At 41.3% G+C, this 14,240-nt stretch overlaps 2 protein-coding genes across 2 annotated transcripts; one reads left to right on the forward strand and one right to left on the reverse strand.

Annotated features, from left to right (window-relative positions):
- Window positions 1-7,882: 7,882 nt before the first annotated feature.
- Window positions 7,883-10,028, reverse strand: LOC139418677 (ras-related protein Rab-39B). Its single transcript, XM_071168318.1, has 3 exons — window positions 9,947-10,028; window positions 8,724-8,950; window positions 7,883-8,419 (listed from the first exon to the last, which is right to left on the reverse strand). Exons 2-3 carry the CDS (start codon window positions 8,936-8,938, stop codon window positions 7,993-7,995), a joined length of 642 nt encoding a protein of 213 aa, XP_071024419.1. The 5' UTR covers window positions 8,939-8,950; window positions 9,947-10,028; the 3' UTR covers window positions 7,883-7,992.
- Window positions 10,029-10,655: 627 nt separating this feature from the next.
- Window positions 10,656-13,978, forward strand: LOC139418678 (ras-related protein Rab-38-like). The gene is made up of 3 exons (XM_071168319.1): window positions 10,656-11,205; window positions 11,737-12,005; window positions 13,254-13,978. The coding sequence occupies exons 1-3, from the start codon at window positions 10,998-11,000 to the stop codon at window positions 13,413-13,415; spliced, it is 639 nt and encodes a 212-aa protein (XP_071024420.1). The 5' UTR covers window positions 10,656-10,997; the 3' UTR covers window positions 13,416-13,978.
- Window positions 13,979-14,240: the final 262 nt, after the last annotated feature.

A 14,240-nucleotide genomic window follows, 5' to 3' on the forward strand; every position in this document is an offset into this window, starting at 1 on the left:
AAAACATCCCTGGTCATCCCAACTGCCTCTGATCTGGCGGACACACCGTAAATGTCTGAGTGTTGGAGCGTGCCCCTGGCTATCCGTAAATGTAATAACTAGAAAATGGTGCGGTCTGGTTTGCTTAAATCAAGAGGTCTGAATACTTTCCAAAGGTACTGTAAAAGTATAAATAATTTCAAATTACTTATACTTTTACAGTACCTTTGGAAAGTATTCAGACCTCTTGATTTTTTTCCCCACATTTTGATATGTTATAGCCGTATTCTAAAATGTATTCAATATTTTTTCCTCAGAAATCTACACACACTACCCCATAATGACAAAGTGAGAAAAAAAGGGTTTTATAAATTTTTGCAAATTTATTCAACTTAAAAAACAGAAACCTTATTTAAGTATTCAGACCCTTTGCTTTGAGACTCAAAATTGAGCTCGGGTGCATCCTGTTTCCATTATCCTTGAGTTGTTTCTACAACTTGATTGGAGTCCACTGGTGGTAAATTCAAATGATTGGACATGATTTGGAAAGGCATACACCTGTCTATTTAAGGTCCCACAGTTGTCAGAGCAAAAAGCAAGCTGAGGTCGACGGAATTGTCTGTAGAGCTCCGAGATAGGATTGTGTCAAAGCACAGATATGGGGAAGGGTACCAGAAGGAAAGCCATCTCTGTAACACTCTGCACCAAACAGGCATTTATGGTAGAGTGGCCAGACAGATGCCACTCCTCAGTAAAAGGCAAATGACAGCTTGCTTGGAGTTTGCCAAAAGAAACCTAGACTCTCAGACCATGATAAACAAGATTCTCTGGTCTGATGAAACCAAGATTGAACTCTATCATGAATGCCAAGTGTCATGTCTGGAGGAAACCTGGCACCATCCCTACGGTGAAGCATGGTGGTGGCAGCATCATGCTGTGGGGATGTTATTCAATGGCAGGGACTGGGAGACTAGTCAGGATTGAGGGAAAGATGAACAGATCAATATGCGAGAGATCCTTGATGAAAACCTGCTCCAGAGCACTGAGGACCTCAGACTGGGGCGAAGGTTTACCTTCCAACATTACAATGACCCTAAGCACACAGCCATGACAACGCAGCAGTGGCTTCGGGAAAGTCTGAATGTCCTTGAGTAGCCCAGCCAGAGCCCGGACTTGAACCCGATCTAACATCCCTGGAGAGATCTGAAAATACCTGTGCAGCGATGCTCCCCATCCAACCTTACAGAGCTTGAGAGGATCTGCAGAGAACAATTGGAGAAACTCCCCAAATAGGTGTACCAAGCTTGTAGCGTCATACCCAAGAAGACTCGAGGCTGTAATTGCTGCCAAAGGTGCTTCAACAAAGTGCTGTGTAAATGGTCTGAATACTTGTGTAAATTTAATATTTCCGTTTTTTATTCTTAATACATTTGCAAAAATGTATTAAAAAAACTGTTTGCTTTTTCATTATGGGGTATTGTGTAGAGTGATCTATTATTATTTGTTAAATCAATTTCAGAATAAGGCTGTGATAAAATATGGAAAAAGTCAAGGGGTCTGAATACTTGTCCCGAACACACTGTACTTTTGATACCTAATTATATTTTAGCAATTACATATACTTTTGACAGTTAAGTATATCTAAAACTACTTTTCTTTTAGACCTTTACTCAAGTAGTATTTTACTGGGTGACTCACTTTTACTTGAGTAATTTTCCATCTTTAATTTTACAATTGGGTACTTTTTCCACCGCTGGATGCAGTTGGACATGCTGCTTCGCTGTGTGCATGGGCGATGATGATTAAGATGACATTATATACACATTCAATAGGAATTCTTTCTAGATCTAGGGTAGAATCCCATATGTTTTTGTCACCCTGTATTTGAACCATATGTGTCTTTAACTTTTAATGTTGCGCCTTGTGATTGTTACCGTCCAACCATTTACAAGGCCAACTCTTTAGTGTGTGCTGCCCTCTTGTGTTTGTACATGACATTGCAGCATTACACTAATGGAGACTACAAACGGATGTTTTCGTATCAAGTGTTCACAATTTAATAGGGAGTTAGTTCATAGTATCTTTGTGGTACAAATAGATACATCACCGACATTACATTAATTTAGTCTCCATGTGTTTGACCTGCTTGTATATCCAGTTTCACTTACGGAATATCAAATTCTTTCAACTGCTTGTTGAATAAACAGTGTTTTTTCCAGGCTGGGGGAATATCTAAGTCATTGGGGTTATAAGTGTGCATGCAGAGGTAACTAACACTGAACACATGTATTTTGGATGGGCATCATAGAGCATTGGTAATATTGACTGTGCCTTTGCTGAGATGAAATGTTTATTCCTTACAAGCATGAGACATCAAACCTGCCCCTTCTATGCACCCCAAACCTATACAACGCTAAAGGAACATGGCTTTATGTTTGTTTCAAATAACATTTACAAGTCACATAAATGAATTGGAAATCCATCTTTGCTTTGACTAGAGATATATGTCGCCATTTCAAATTGCCACGCGACGTTGTGCAGGTAAGCTGCGTCATCCAGAGCCTCCGGTGTCTAGCAGAGATCATGAACTACGGAGAGCCGTCTGTCTGAATGTTCTCTCGACATACCCTGTATTACAGTCAGTCAGTGGTTTAGAAAGAAAGACAACGGTTGTTTGGCGCCAGTGCTGTGATTGTAAAATGAGCAGCTGTTCTGGTACCTGGCTTAAGCAGAGATTGCAGACAGGAATCCATTCAACAACAGACTGCAATGTGTCTGGCACATGTAGGCTCAATAAGCATGTAGGGTATTTAGGTTCCGGATGACAATATGAAGGTTGCGGACGTTCATTTCTCATATATCTCCTTTCATATGATACATGGGTACGACTTCAGTGAAAGTGGGGGAAACCAAAACTCTCTTAATACCCTGAACAGAGCAACACCCATTCAAAGCCTTCTCCCTTTCCATTCCAGTTACTGTATGATACATCCTACAAATATTGAAGCATATGGCATTTTCTCCCCATATCGTGAGAAAGTAAAACTGGAATTCTATCACGCCAATATTACCCTTCATGTTCTAGAAATAAATACACCCAGTACACCCTGGCTATTTACAATATGTTATATCAGAAATCCATTAAGACACTTGTAATTCTTTGGAAAATCAAATGTAAAATGGGTGAAATGCAACTATACACGTGCAGCAATGAACAACCCTCTTGTTCAACACATTGTGAGGGTTTGGAGGACAGTAAAATGAATGAATGCATGTTGTAGCTTTCCTTTAGAGCAAATGGTTAGTTTCTCGGTGCATAGATACTTTGAACCCAGGAGGCTCCTGATTATTGCTCTCAGACATGGTCTGCTTGCAGAAATATGGACATGGGGGCCCTTGAAGCAAAGGGGTTTGTAGCTTACCGAAAAGTTTTAATAAGGTGGGTGGAAACTGGCATTGAGGAAGAAAACTGCTTAGGAGGTACTAAGGGTTGAGGTTGGAAGTCTTAATGGTTAGATAAAGCACATGGCTGAGTCTAATACACTGTAAAAAAAAAAGTGGGAAGATGCTGTTGTTCTGCAGTGCATTTACTGATTGGAATGATAACAAATTACACTTTGGTTCATTCAACCTATTCTATAAAATTTCCCTGAAATCAAATAACAAATTTGACAATCAAAAAAATTATTGAATGAAAGTTCTAAATTGCTTTCAACACCTCATGAGCGAGCGCATGTGCATTAAATAGCGGTGGGGCAATGTAGCGGCGGCAGCCTATCAAAAGCGCTGGAGGTATAGCTTATTGGGGGGCGTGGCTTTCAGTTAGTTATTTTTGCCCACCTGTGAGAGTAAATGTCGTTCCTGTTAATGTGGTCTATTGTATCTGTTATTCAAACTCAAACTCGTACACTGACAGCATCTGTAATGATACTTGCATGAGTGCATATGGTACTAAAGAGCCTGTTAAGGTTTCTATGTTAAGGTAGCTAATTCTTGGTTATGATATTGTGGCTACTAAATGTATAAAGAATATGTTTGGAAACATTATTTCAAGTTATCGAACCAACTTAATTTCTTGATTTACAGGGAATTGATTTAATTGGATTTGGATAGGTAATTCCAAATTAAAAAGTGAACTTGAAAAAAATTGGTTACATTTACATGAAATATGAGTTTGTATTTGTTATTTATTAGGTTTAACCGAAAGGGGGAAAGTAAGTTGAGTTTAAAAAAAAATACATTGCAACTTCAAATATAGGTTTGGTAATAATGAAATAAAACTGTCGTCATTGAATCATGTACAGTCGTATGAAAAAGTTTGGGCACCCCTCTGAGGCTGCATAATAATTTACTCTGTCGTCACAGAAAATGATCACAGTGGCATGCCATTAATTTTCTAATAAAAGCTGAGTACTGGGGTATTGTCCAGACAAAGATTTTTAGTGTAGCAATATTAAGTTGTATGAAATTAAATCAGATGTGAAAAATAGGCTATGCAAAAAATGTGGGCTCCCTTGTCATTCTGTTGATTTGAATACTTGTAACTACTTAGCACTGATTAATTGGAACACACAATTGGTTTGGTGAGCTCATTAAGCCTTGAATTCCATAGACAAGGGCATCCAATCATGAGAAAAGGTATTTAAGGTAGCCAATTGCAAGTTGTTGTTCTCTTTGACTCTCCTCTGAAGAGTGGCAACATGGGGCCTCAAAACAACACTCAAATGACCTGAAAACAAAGATTGTTCAACATTATGGTTTAGAGGAAGGCTAAAAAAAAGCTATCGCAGAGATTTAACCTGTCGGTGTCCACTGTGAGGAACATAGTGAGGAAATGGAAGACCACAGGCACAGTTCTTGTTAAGGCCAGAAGTGGCAGGCCAAGTAAAATATCGGAGAGGCAAAGGATGGTGAGAACGGTCAAAAACAGCCCACAGACCACCTCCAAAGACCTACAACATCATCTTGCTGCAGATGGTGTCACTGTGCATCGTTCAACAATTCAGCGCACTTTGCACAAGGAGAAGCTGTATGGGAGAGTGATGCGGAAGAAGCCTTTTCTGCACACACGCCACAAACAGAGTCTCTTGAGGTATGCAAACGCACATTTGGACAAGCCAGCTTCATTTTGGAATAAGGTGCTGTGGACTGATGAAACAAAGATTGAGTTATTTGGTCATAACAAGGGACGTTATGCATGGAGGCAAAAGAACACAGCGTTCCAAGAAAAACACTTGCTACCCACAGTAAAAATTTGGTGGTGGTTCCATCATGCTGTGGGGCTGTGGCCAGTGCCGGTACTGGGAATCTTGTTAAAGTTGAGGGTCGCATGGATTCCACTCAATATCAGCAGATTCTTGGGAATAATATTGAAGAATCAGTCACAAAGTTGAAGTTACGCCGGGGCTGGATATTTCAACAAGACAACGACCCAAAACACTGCTCAAAATCTACCAGGGCATTTATGCAGAGGAACAAGTACAATGTTCTGGAATGGCCATCCCAGTCCCCAGACCTGGATATCATTGAGAATCTGTGGGATGATTTGAAGCGGGCTGTCCATGCTCGGCAACCATCAAACCTAACTGAACTGGAGACGTTTTGTAAGGAGGAATGGTCCATAATACCTTCATCCAGAATCCATACACTCATTAGAGGCTATGGGAAGCGTCTAGAGGCTGTTATTTTAGCAAAAGGAGGCTCTACTAAATATTTATGTGATTTTTCTATTGGGGTGCCCAAATTTATGCACCTGTCTAATTTTGTTTTGATGCATATTGCACATTTTCTGTCAATCCAATAAACCTCATTTCACTACTGAAATATTACTGTGTCCATCAGTTATTTGATAGATCAAAATGAAATTGCTGATCCAAACCCCCAATTATTTATAAATGGAAATTGTCAGGGGTGCCCACACTTTTTCATATGACTGTATTTGGTTTCCACAAATGTGTTGTTTTTCAATAATGAGAAACCTTAACTTAGTTACTTGTAACCAGTTGGAGTAATTTTTTTTAGGTTGATCCAAAAAAGTCATTTTTATTTATTTATTTATTTTACAGTGTAGGGTGGGAAGAAATATCGGACATGTTGCGTTATGCAGAATGTTGCTTATAATCGTGTTAAAACTACAAGCATACGACCATACTGTATGGAGGTCTTAAGACACTAAAGGCAAACAACCCTAGTGCAGCCGACCCCATTTAAAGCTTCAGTGTTCATCAGGAGGCATATGGGTAGATGTCAATGTTTAAGGGGTGGGCGTACAGTTTAAGCCAACGAAGTACATAAAACGGCTTTCTCATGAGACACATTCTCTGTAATGATTATGATCGATGGACAGGGAAGCTATAAGGGGTGATATGTTGTACATCTACCTTCTGTCACCAACTGTGCATTTAATATGAGCAACGGGGACGCAAACCGCAATAAAAACATTGATGTTAGGCATTTCACAGTGCATACCCACACTCAACGGTACAAATTCCCTGTGGATACTCATATAGAAACACAGTTGGCAACTGAATCGGTACACACAAACTTTGGTTCCATCTTATCTATGATCAAAGGGATGATGGCAATGATGTGTTCTCAGGTTGTTCATTTGTCTGGTGGTGCCATCAGTCTCACGAACTAAAGCAGAGGAGGCATTGAACACAGCAGTGTGCCATTCCCCGCATGCTCACGCAGTGCTAATACAACACATGCTTCCCTCTGTGAATTGGATCTTTCCATAGAGAGGGTTTAAAGAGCAGAGCTAGATTTGGTGTCCCCTTGTATTGCACTCACCAGCCAGCAACAGACTAGGGAGGTTAGGTGTCCTCCCGAAAGTTGTGTGAGTGCTCCAGACTACAGGACAGACTTGTAAAGTTTGAGGTGTGTTCCTTCCGTAAGGGCACAAGATGAGGCATAACTACAGAGAGGAAAATCTCACCATAAAGCAGGGCATTTCTTTTCTTTCAAGTGCATCTAACAGGTAAGACAGAGGCGAGGAAGGTTACTTTGGCAATTGGGTCGTTCCACCAATTCGGTGCCTTTTGAGAAGTGTAGCTTGGTACATTTTTGGGGGAGGGGGGGGGGGGTTCACCTAATTTTAACATTCTGTCATAACGTGACAGCACATGTTCAACTTCATAAAAAAAAAACGAGTTTTCCCATTCCTATAGCAATGGCCTATTAAGTGCCAAATAGGGTTGACCATAACAGGGTTGACCATAACAGGGTTGACGATTTCATCTGAAATCAGCCATCAATCCCCTTGTGAAGGGGCAATGGAAGCTTGTTGTGTGCACAGGGATTGGCAATTGAATGCGAGCTTCACCCCCCCCCACAAAAAAACATTTCTAGCCTGTCTATCTATGGGTGACAGGGTTGATGTGTTGTGCTCGACCCGCTCAGTTTTCCACCACAAAACACCAGAAAATGGCCCAAAATTGTAGAACCAGCTCACCTGCTTTTACTCTATGATTTCGCTATTAGGATGTTCAATGTTTCTTTAAAGGAAATATATATATATTTTAAAAGGAATAGCTTCACCATATTAAAACGGGAGTTCAGTTTACCTTAAAATGAGGGACGGACATAAACACTAATCACATGAAATGAATAATAATCTTCAGAAAAAACTTTGGCAAAGCAACAAAAAAAATTTACTTTGAGAAATGTTGGGATTAAGTGGGTTAAAATCCTCCTAGAAGAGACACGGGGTTGAGAGAAGGACATGTCAAAATGCAACAAGCTATTCAAATTCAATATTGGTGCACAATTTCTACTTAAAATATCCAAGGGACACAAAAGGCACTCTTTTCATGGAACGACCCAAATCGCTTTGTCCATTTTTGCTCCAGTGGTAGACTAGAGCTGATATGGCCTTCCAGTATTCAGGATAGGAGTGAGAGAGCCAAATAAATGGCAGGTGATAAGATAGGGAGCTAATGGGTCATAATGTTACAGGAATACATGGGCTGAGCGAGGGGGGGGGGGGTAAAGCCAACTAGACAGACAGGACATTCAGCAGAGGCACCGGCGGTCACTCTTGGTGACCTCTTCTGAGGAGTGCACCACATTGGGCACAAAGCCACTCTTCACCCCCTCCCAACCCTCCTGGATGTTGATGTCACCGCTCTTCACGAGCTCAAAGATGTCCTGCGTTAGCTCAGTGAAGGCCTTTTCCACGTTGATGGCGTCGCGAGCCGATGTCTCCACATAGCGCATGCCATAGGCACCTGCCAGCTTCTCAGCCTCCTGCTGGCTCACCTGCCTCTGGGACTCCAGGTCACACTTGTGACCCACCAACAGGAAGACGATACTGTGAGGTTGGACATGACTGCGGGCCTCCTCCAGCCACTCATGCACATTCTGGAAGGAGCGACGGTTGGTGATGTCAAACAGCAGTAGCCCACCAACAGAGTTGCGGTAGTACGCCCTGGTAATAGACCTAGAGAGGGTTGAGGGGGTTAAGCAAAGAAGAGAGAGAGAATTGAAAGAAATTGTAAATATACTTATTGAGAAGTGGGGAAATGGAAAAACAAAGGATGTGACAGGGAAGTGGTGAGGTTCAAACATCAAGACAACGAAAGGCTCCGAGATGAATAATACAGAGATCTAAATACTATATTGTTATAACAATAATATTGACAGATGACTATCAACAACAAAAAAACGTGATTTATTGAAAGACAAATGATTTCGTCTTTACAATGGAAGATTTAAAAAAGGAAAATACAATCTAAAAACGTAACCTGAATCGCTCTTGTCCAGCAGTGTCCCAGATTTGAAGTTTAATGCGTTTCCCTGGCTCTATCTCCACTAGCCTTGAGAAGAAGTCTACACCGACTGTGGGGTCGGACACCTGCGCAAAGCGTCCCTCGGTGAATCGCCGGATCAGGCACGACTTTCCTACTGTCGAGTCCCCAATGACGATGAGTCGAAACTGGTACAGCCATATCGCTTCCATATCTCACAGAATCTATGGCACAAAAAAACGAATAGTAAATGGCCTATAATCAACCTATAATCAAGTAGACTAGCTTAAATCTAGACTCCTTCGTATCTACAGTACATTCATTAATGATCGCCTATATACCCACTGATTCTTGAAGAATATCACTTAAACAGTATATTTCTCATGAGCTTAGTTGAACTGGTGTAAGCTTCCACTGGGCACAGACGTCAATTCAACGTATATTCGTTGAAATGACGTGGAAACAACGTTGATTCACCAGTGTGTGTCCAGTGGGTTGTTTTACTCCAATGTTTTGTTTGACTCCAATTTTTGTAAACATTGTTTACAAAGTGTTATCCTTATCGGCCTATTTTTTTTATGTAGTTCTTTGATGGGCCTGACAATTTTGTCGAGGCCTATTCGTGATGATGTGTGCGCAACATCCAAAATCGACATGAGTGGTGCTAAGAACTATTAAATGTAGAATTTCAATAGCCTACTGCGGCCGGACTAATTGCGTATTCTTGAAAAACAGTAGTCTGCCTGCCCTAGCCTACATTACAATGAGGGAAAGGCCGCTCCTCTTTCCAGTGTAAATGCACAGACAGCTCTAGCAAAATAACACTTGTGTATTCTGCTCCCATAGAAACACCGTTGGTTCTTAACTCGTATATTTAGCTCTCATAGAAACACCGTTGGTGTAAAGCCAATCAAGTGCAATAACATAGATTTTTTAATTACAAACTAAATTAAAAGGGCAGTTATGGACATTTTATATACAAACAATAGGCTACATATTGAATACTCATTTCACCCGTGTCAAAATTTGGAAACGTGTTAGGTCTGGGCTACATAAGTCTGACATTTTACAATAAGCCATCTTAATTTAAAACACATTCAACTGATCTTCTTTCCGCCCTTCATAGATCGAGTTACAACGGTCTTCTCTATGGCAATGCTATATTAATCCATAATAAACACAACATCGGCATGTAGGTCTACAACCTTATGTTAAATTACCTTGTTGGATGGGCGATCAACGCCTGGCAATAGCAAACCCCATGATCTTGAGAAATATTTTCTCTCGAAGATGCTCTCTGAAACAGTGATCCCAGGAGGCCTAGTCAAACACCGTGTTTTACACCAAGGAGTAATCCGCAAATAGGCCTTGTCCTAGGCTATCATTTTATTTAATTATACACTGAGATTTGTTACTATACTGGCGAGTTTCATGTGAAATAGGCTAATGGCCGTCCTTAAAACTTGTCGATGGTTTCATTTTATGGTAATTCCATGTTTAAAGATGGAGAGATATTTTTTGAAAATCCGCTGATGAAATGGCAGTAACAACAGCATCACATAGCGCGACTCATCCCTCATCAGCACCATTACCGTAAGAACCCAGACAGCAACGCAGCTAAAATGTCTCCGAAATTACGCGCTGCTCTCCATAGAGGGTGCTACACCGGGTGCTATAAAGGGACATTTAAATGTAGGTTTTTTTTCTCGTAGATTAGATTCGGGTTATCTTTGTGGACTACTGTGTAGCCTAATGTCCCCGAATGATTAAATAGCTTGTGCGCGAATCCTGCTCTGAAATAGACCTACAGTAGGCTATTGCAGGGTAGAAGATAATGGGTGTGGCTGAGTCTTGGCAGCTTTCAAATGTTTTGGTATCATGACATCGTGTAGCAAACTGGTCTCGAAGCGACTGGAGGGAGGGAAACTCATTGCGGGGGTGTTAGAGCTATGGAGTAGACTTTCTTTTGAGGAGAAAGTTGGCCTATGCTGAAAATATTATAAGATTACAAGTTAACATTTCGTGTTGGCTACGGTGGATGGAATCAAATTGGATTACATAATTTGCTCGACTTCATCCTTTGGATATGAAGGCATAATTTCGTATGGGTGCACGGTGACATAAGCCTACAGTCAACATTCAATGTTCTATATGGAAACACTTGAAAGAATGTAGGCTGTAGTTGGAACAGAATTAGTATTAAATCATAATCTGTCTTTTAGAAAGCCATCATCACTGGCAAATAGTGAATCCTGTGGTGGTGCGTTTTGAATGGGCTGTCAGACCATGCCGCAGGAGCATTTGTTCAAAGTTCTCGTTATAGGCGACCTTGGGGTCGGGAAAACGTCAATCATCAAGCGTCATGTCCATCAGATCTTTTCTCAACATTATCGCGCAACTATTGGTGTCGATTTTGCGCTCAAAGTTCTGCACTGGGACAGTGACACCGTTATACGACTACAGCTTTGGGATATTGCCGGTATGTCTTAACCAGTCCATTTGACTTTGATATTTGACTTTATATATCCATTCATTGTAATACCAGTGGTTTGGACGATTCGTCAGACTTTATTCATGTTTAGCATTTTGCGAAAAATCACATTGATGTTTTCAACAACTCAACAGGCTTATCAATGAATTAATTAACACACTTTTATGAGACTTATATTTGGTTTTATCCATAGATAGCCAATGTTACATTAATCATCCTAATGAATAGTGTAAAGTATTTCTCCCTATGGTATTTCATGTGCACTGTGGAGGAATGTTGTCTTGTGTTGGGCTCAGCTGGTGTCATGCTCATATTAGAGAGTCACATGAGCACTGCAGTTATTGCCAGGAGTCTCTATCTCTCTCTCTGTAATATGAAAAACCTGACCAGTTTTCGGATCGTGCCAAGTCATAATGCAATATAATTAGATAGTTAAATACATATAATTCAAGTATAGATAGACCAGTGCTGTGTGCCTCTGACTCTGATGTGTGCTGTTCTTGTATTTGTTTGTCCAAGGACAAGAACGCTATGGAAATATGACTCGTGTGTATTATCGGGAGGCCGTGGGAGCTCTGGTGGTGTTCGACGTGACCCGCGCCTCCACATTTGATGCCGTGCTCAAGTGGAAGGACGATCTGGACTCTAAGGTCACCCTGAGTCATGGCAAACCTGTCCCAGCTGTGCTGCTGGCCAACAAGTCCGATCAAGTCTGCTCCCAGCAGCCCAGACTGGACACATTCTGCCGGGAAAATGGATTTGTGGGATGGTTTGAGACCTCAGCCAAGGTGAGGAAGAAAGATACTGAAGCTTGTGTACTGTAGTCATAGCTTCTCCCAACTGACGCATGTGGGCTGCTTCATGGCTGGCTAGAAAGTCTATGGTTGCCCTAAAAGACATAATGTCTGATCACTTGGAGTGTGTGTGTGCATGTGACAGACAAGCCTCACAATCTCAATGATTCTAAATACATTCCACCGACTCCTGCAGGGTAATTTTTTGGCTGCTAACATTCGACAGTCTTGCCCCTATGGAAGATCACTATGTAGTATGGTATCTCTCATTTTTGGGGCTCCCGAGTGGCGCAGCAGTCTAGGGCACTGCATCTCAGTGCAAGAGGCGTCACTACAGTCCCTGGTTTGAATCCAGATTGCATCATATCCGGCCGTGACTGGGCGGTGCACAATTGGCCCAGCGTCGTCCGGGTTCGGCCGGGGTAGGCCGTCATTGTAAATAAGAATTTGTTCCTAACTGACTTGCCTAGTTAAATAAAGGTTAAATAATTTAAAAAACAAATGAAATTATAAAGAGCATATAAAGAGCTTGACAACAGCCTTTGATTGTCAGCTTGGGTTACTTTAATGTGTTCAATGAAATGCAATCACACTCGGCTGATAAATACATGAGATCAGTTGGAATGAAATGTTAGCATACCCTGGGGTATAAGGACTACAGGCTAATTAGCCGTGGGGAATGTGAACAGGAACGTGTGAAATGGTCCAGAAGGCTGTGAAAGGTGTGTTCCCTTCTCACAGACGAGTTGGGTATTCACCCAATCAGCCTTCACACCCAACTGAGTAACTCATTAGAGAGTGGCTGTGAGTGTCCCCTTCCTCTCAGGTTCACCAGTTGGGTGTGAAGGCTGATTGGGTGAATACCCAACTGGTAGCTTACATTAATTTATTTTTACCTTTATTTATTTATTTAGGCAAGTCGGTTAAGAACAAATTCTTATTTTCAATGATGGCCTAGGAACAGTGGGTTTACTGCCTGTTCAGGGGTAGAACAACAGATTTGTACCTTGTCAGCTCGGGGGTTTGTACTTGCAACCTTTCAGTTACTATTCCAACGCTCTAACCACTAGGCTACCCTGCCGCCCCATAATAATGATGGAATATTAGCAACATCCTTCTGCCTGAGGTAAGAGGATTTTGAATCCTGAGCAGATCTGGCCAGGGAATACTTCCCATCTGAGGTCATTCTAATGTCTATTTGTCATTTAGCTGTACATGAGTGTCTTCTGTTTCATCTTGTAGGAGAACACTAACATTGAAGCTGCAGCGAGATGTCTGGTTGAACATATCCTGGCCAATGAAGAGAGTACAGTCTTGGATTCAGACCCAGATGTGCAGGTTCTGCCTGGGTTCAACAGCAGTGTTAAAGAAAGAGTTCGCTGTGGATCATGTAACAAATTCTGACCCATCAAAGAGAATGGAGAAAGAGGAAGATCTTCAAGGGTCTGTACGTGTCTCTCTGTAGTCTGTCGGACCGGTCCAATTAAAGAACATCTTCAAGAGAAGCTGAGAGGGGCCATGGGAAAAAATATGTTATGAGAGAGACGTGGTGTATTTCTCTATGTGGATTTATGATCATGTTTGTGTGGGAAATTGTAAAATAGTAATATAATGAGTGGAACATTTTTCTATTCACAAGAAATACATTATTGTAACTTCTTGGTGTGAACCACCTCTCTACATTGTGAAAGCAGGGCTCCCCCTCATTTCAGTCCCTCAGACAACTAAATGACAAAGCAGAGAATATCAGCAACGAGATGACACACATTGTGACGTCTACAGTTGTATAACCAAGGATATATGACCGTGTGATATAAAGATGTCGTTTGATTGACATCAGACTGATACAAAAGGGGTGTTTCTGTTTATAGGAGAGGGACAACACTGCCACAGTGCCTTTGTGTACCTATAATGTACATGCAGTGTAGGCTTATAGCTTTAACTTCATTAAAATGGCTTTGATGTGAGTTGTCTTGTCCATTTTTGTAGCCTATTTTGACCATGTCAGTTGTCCAACATAGCATGTTAGTGCAACATTGTTACTATGTCATTGTATTATTCCTACACAGGTATAAAAGGATAGCATTGATGTCAGTTCTCCTCTCATCCTAATCTGCATCCTCCACCATGAGTTGATCCCAGGACGAGGCTGGACCAGAAAGGGAGGAGAACCAGTGAATTTCAAACCTTTTCATACAGTTGGTAGCCTATGAAAAGGCATATACATCC

This window comes from Oncorhynchus clarkii, chromosome 10, assembly GCF_045791955.1.
Source record: "Oncorhynchus clarkii lewisi isolate Uvic-CL-2024 chromosome 10, UVic_Ocla_1.0, whole genome shotgun sequence".
Classification (NCBI taxonomy): domain Eukaryota; kingdom Metazoa; phylum Chordata; class Actinopteri; order Salmoniformes; family Salmonidae; genus Oncorhynchus; species Oncorhynchus clarkii.

What these genes read in the sequence shown, in the direction of transcription:
- LOC139418677 (XM_071168318.1), bottom strand. Translation starts at nt 8,938, where the DNA reads ATGGAAGCGATATGGCTGTACCAGTTTCGACTCATCGTCATTGGGGAC. An exon ending in GCTGGACAAGAGCGATTCAG is followed by an intron (nt 8,420 to 8,723) that starts GTTACGTTTTTA and finishes AACCCTCTCTAG; the next exon opens with GTCTATTACCAGGGCGTACT.
- LOC139418678 (XM_071168319.1), top strand. Translation starts at nt 10,998, where the DNA reads ATGGGCTGTCAGACCATGCCGCAGGAGCATTTGTTCAAAGTTCTCGTT. An exon ending in ACAGCTTTGGGATATTGCCG is followed by an intron (nt 11,206 to 11,736) that starts GTATGTCTTAAC and finishes TGTTTGTCCAAG; the next exon opens with GACAAGAACGCTATGGAAAT. An exon ending in GGTTTGAGACCTCAGCCAAG is followed by an intron (nt 12,006 to 13,253) that starts GTGAGGAAGAAA and finishes TTCATCTTGTAG; the next exon opens with GAGAACACTAACATTGAAGC.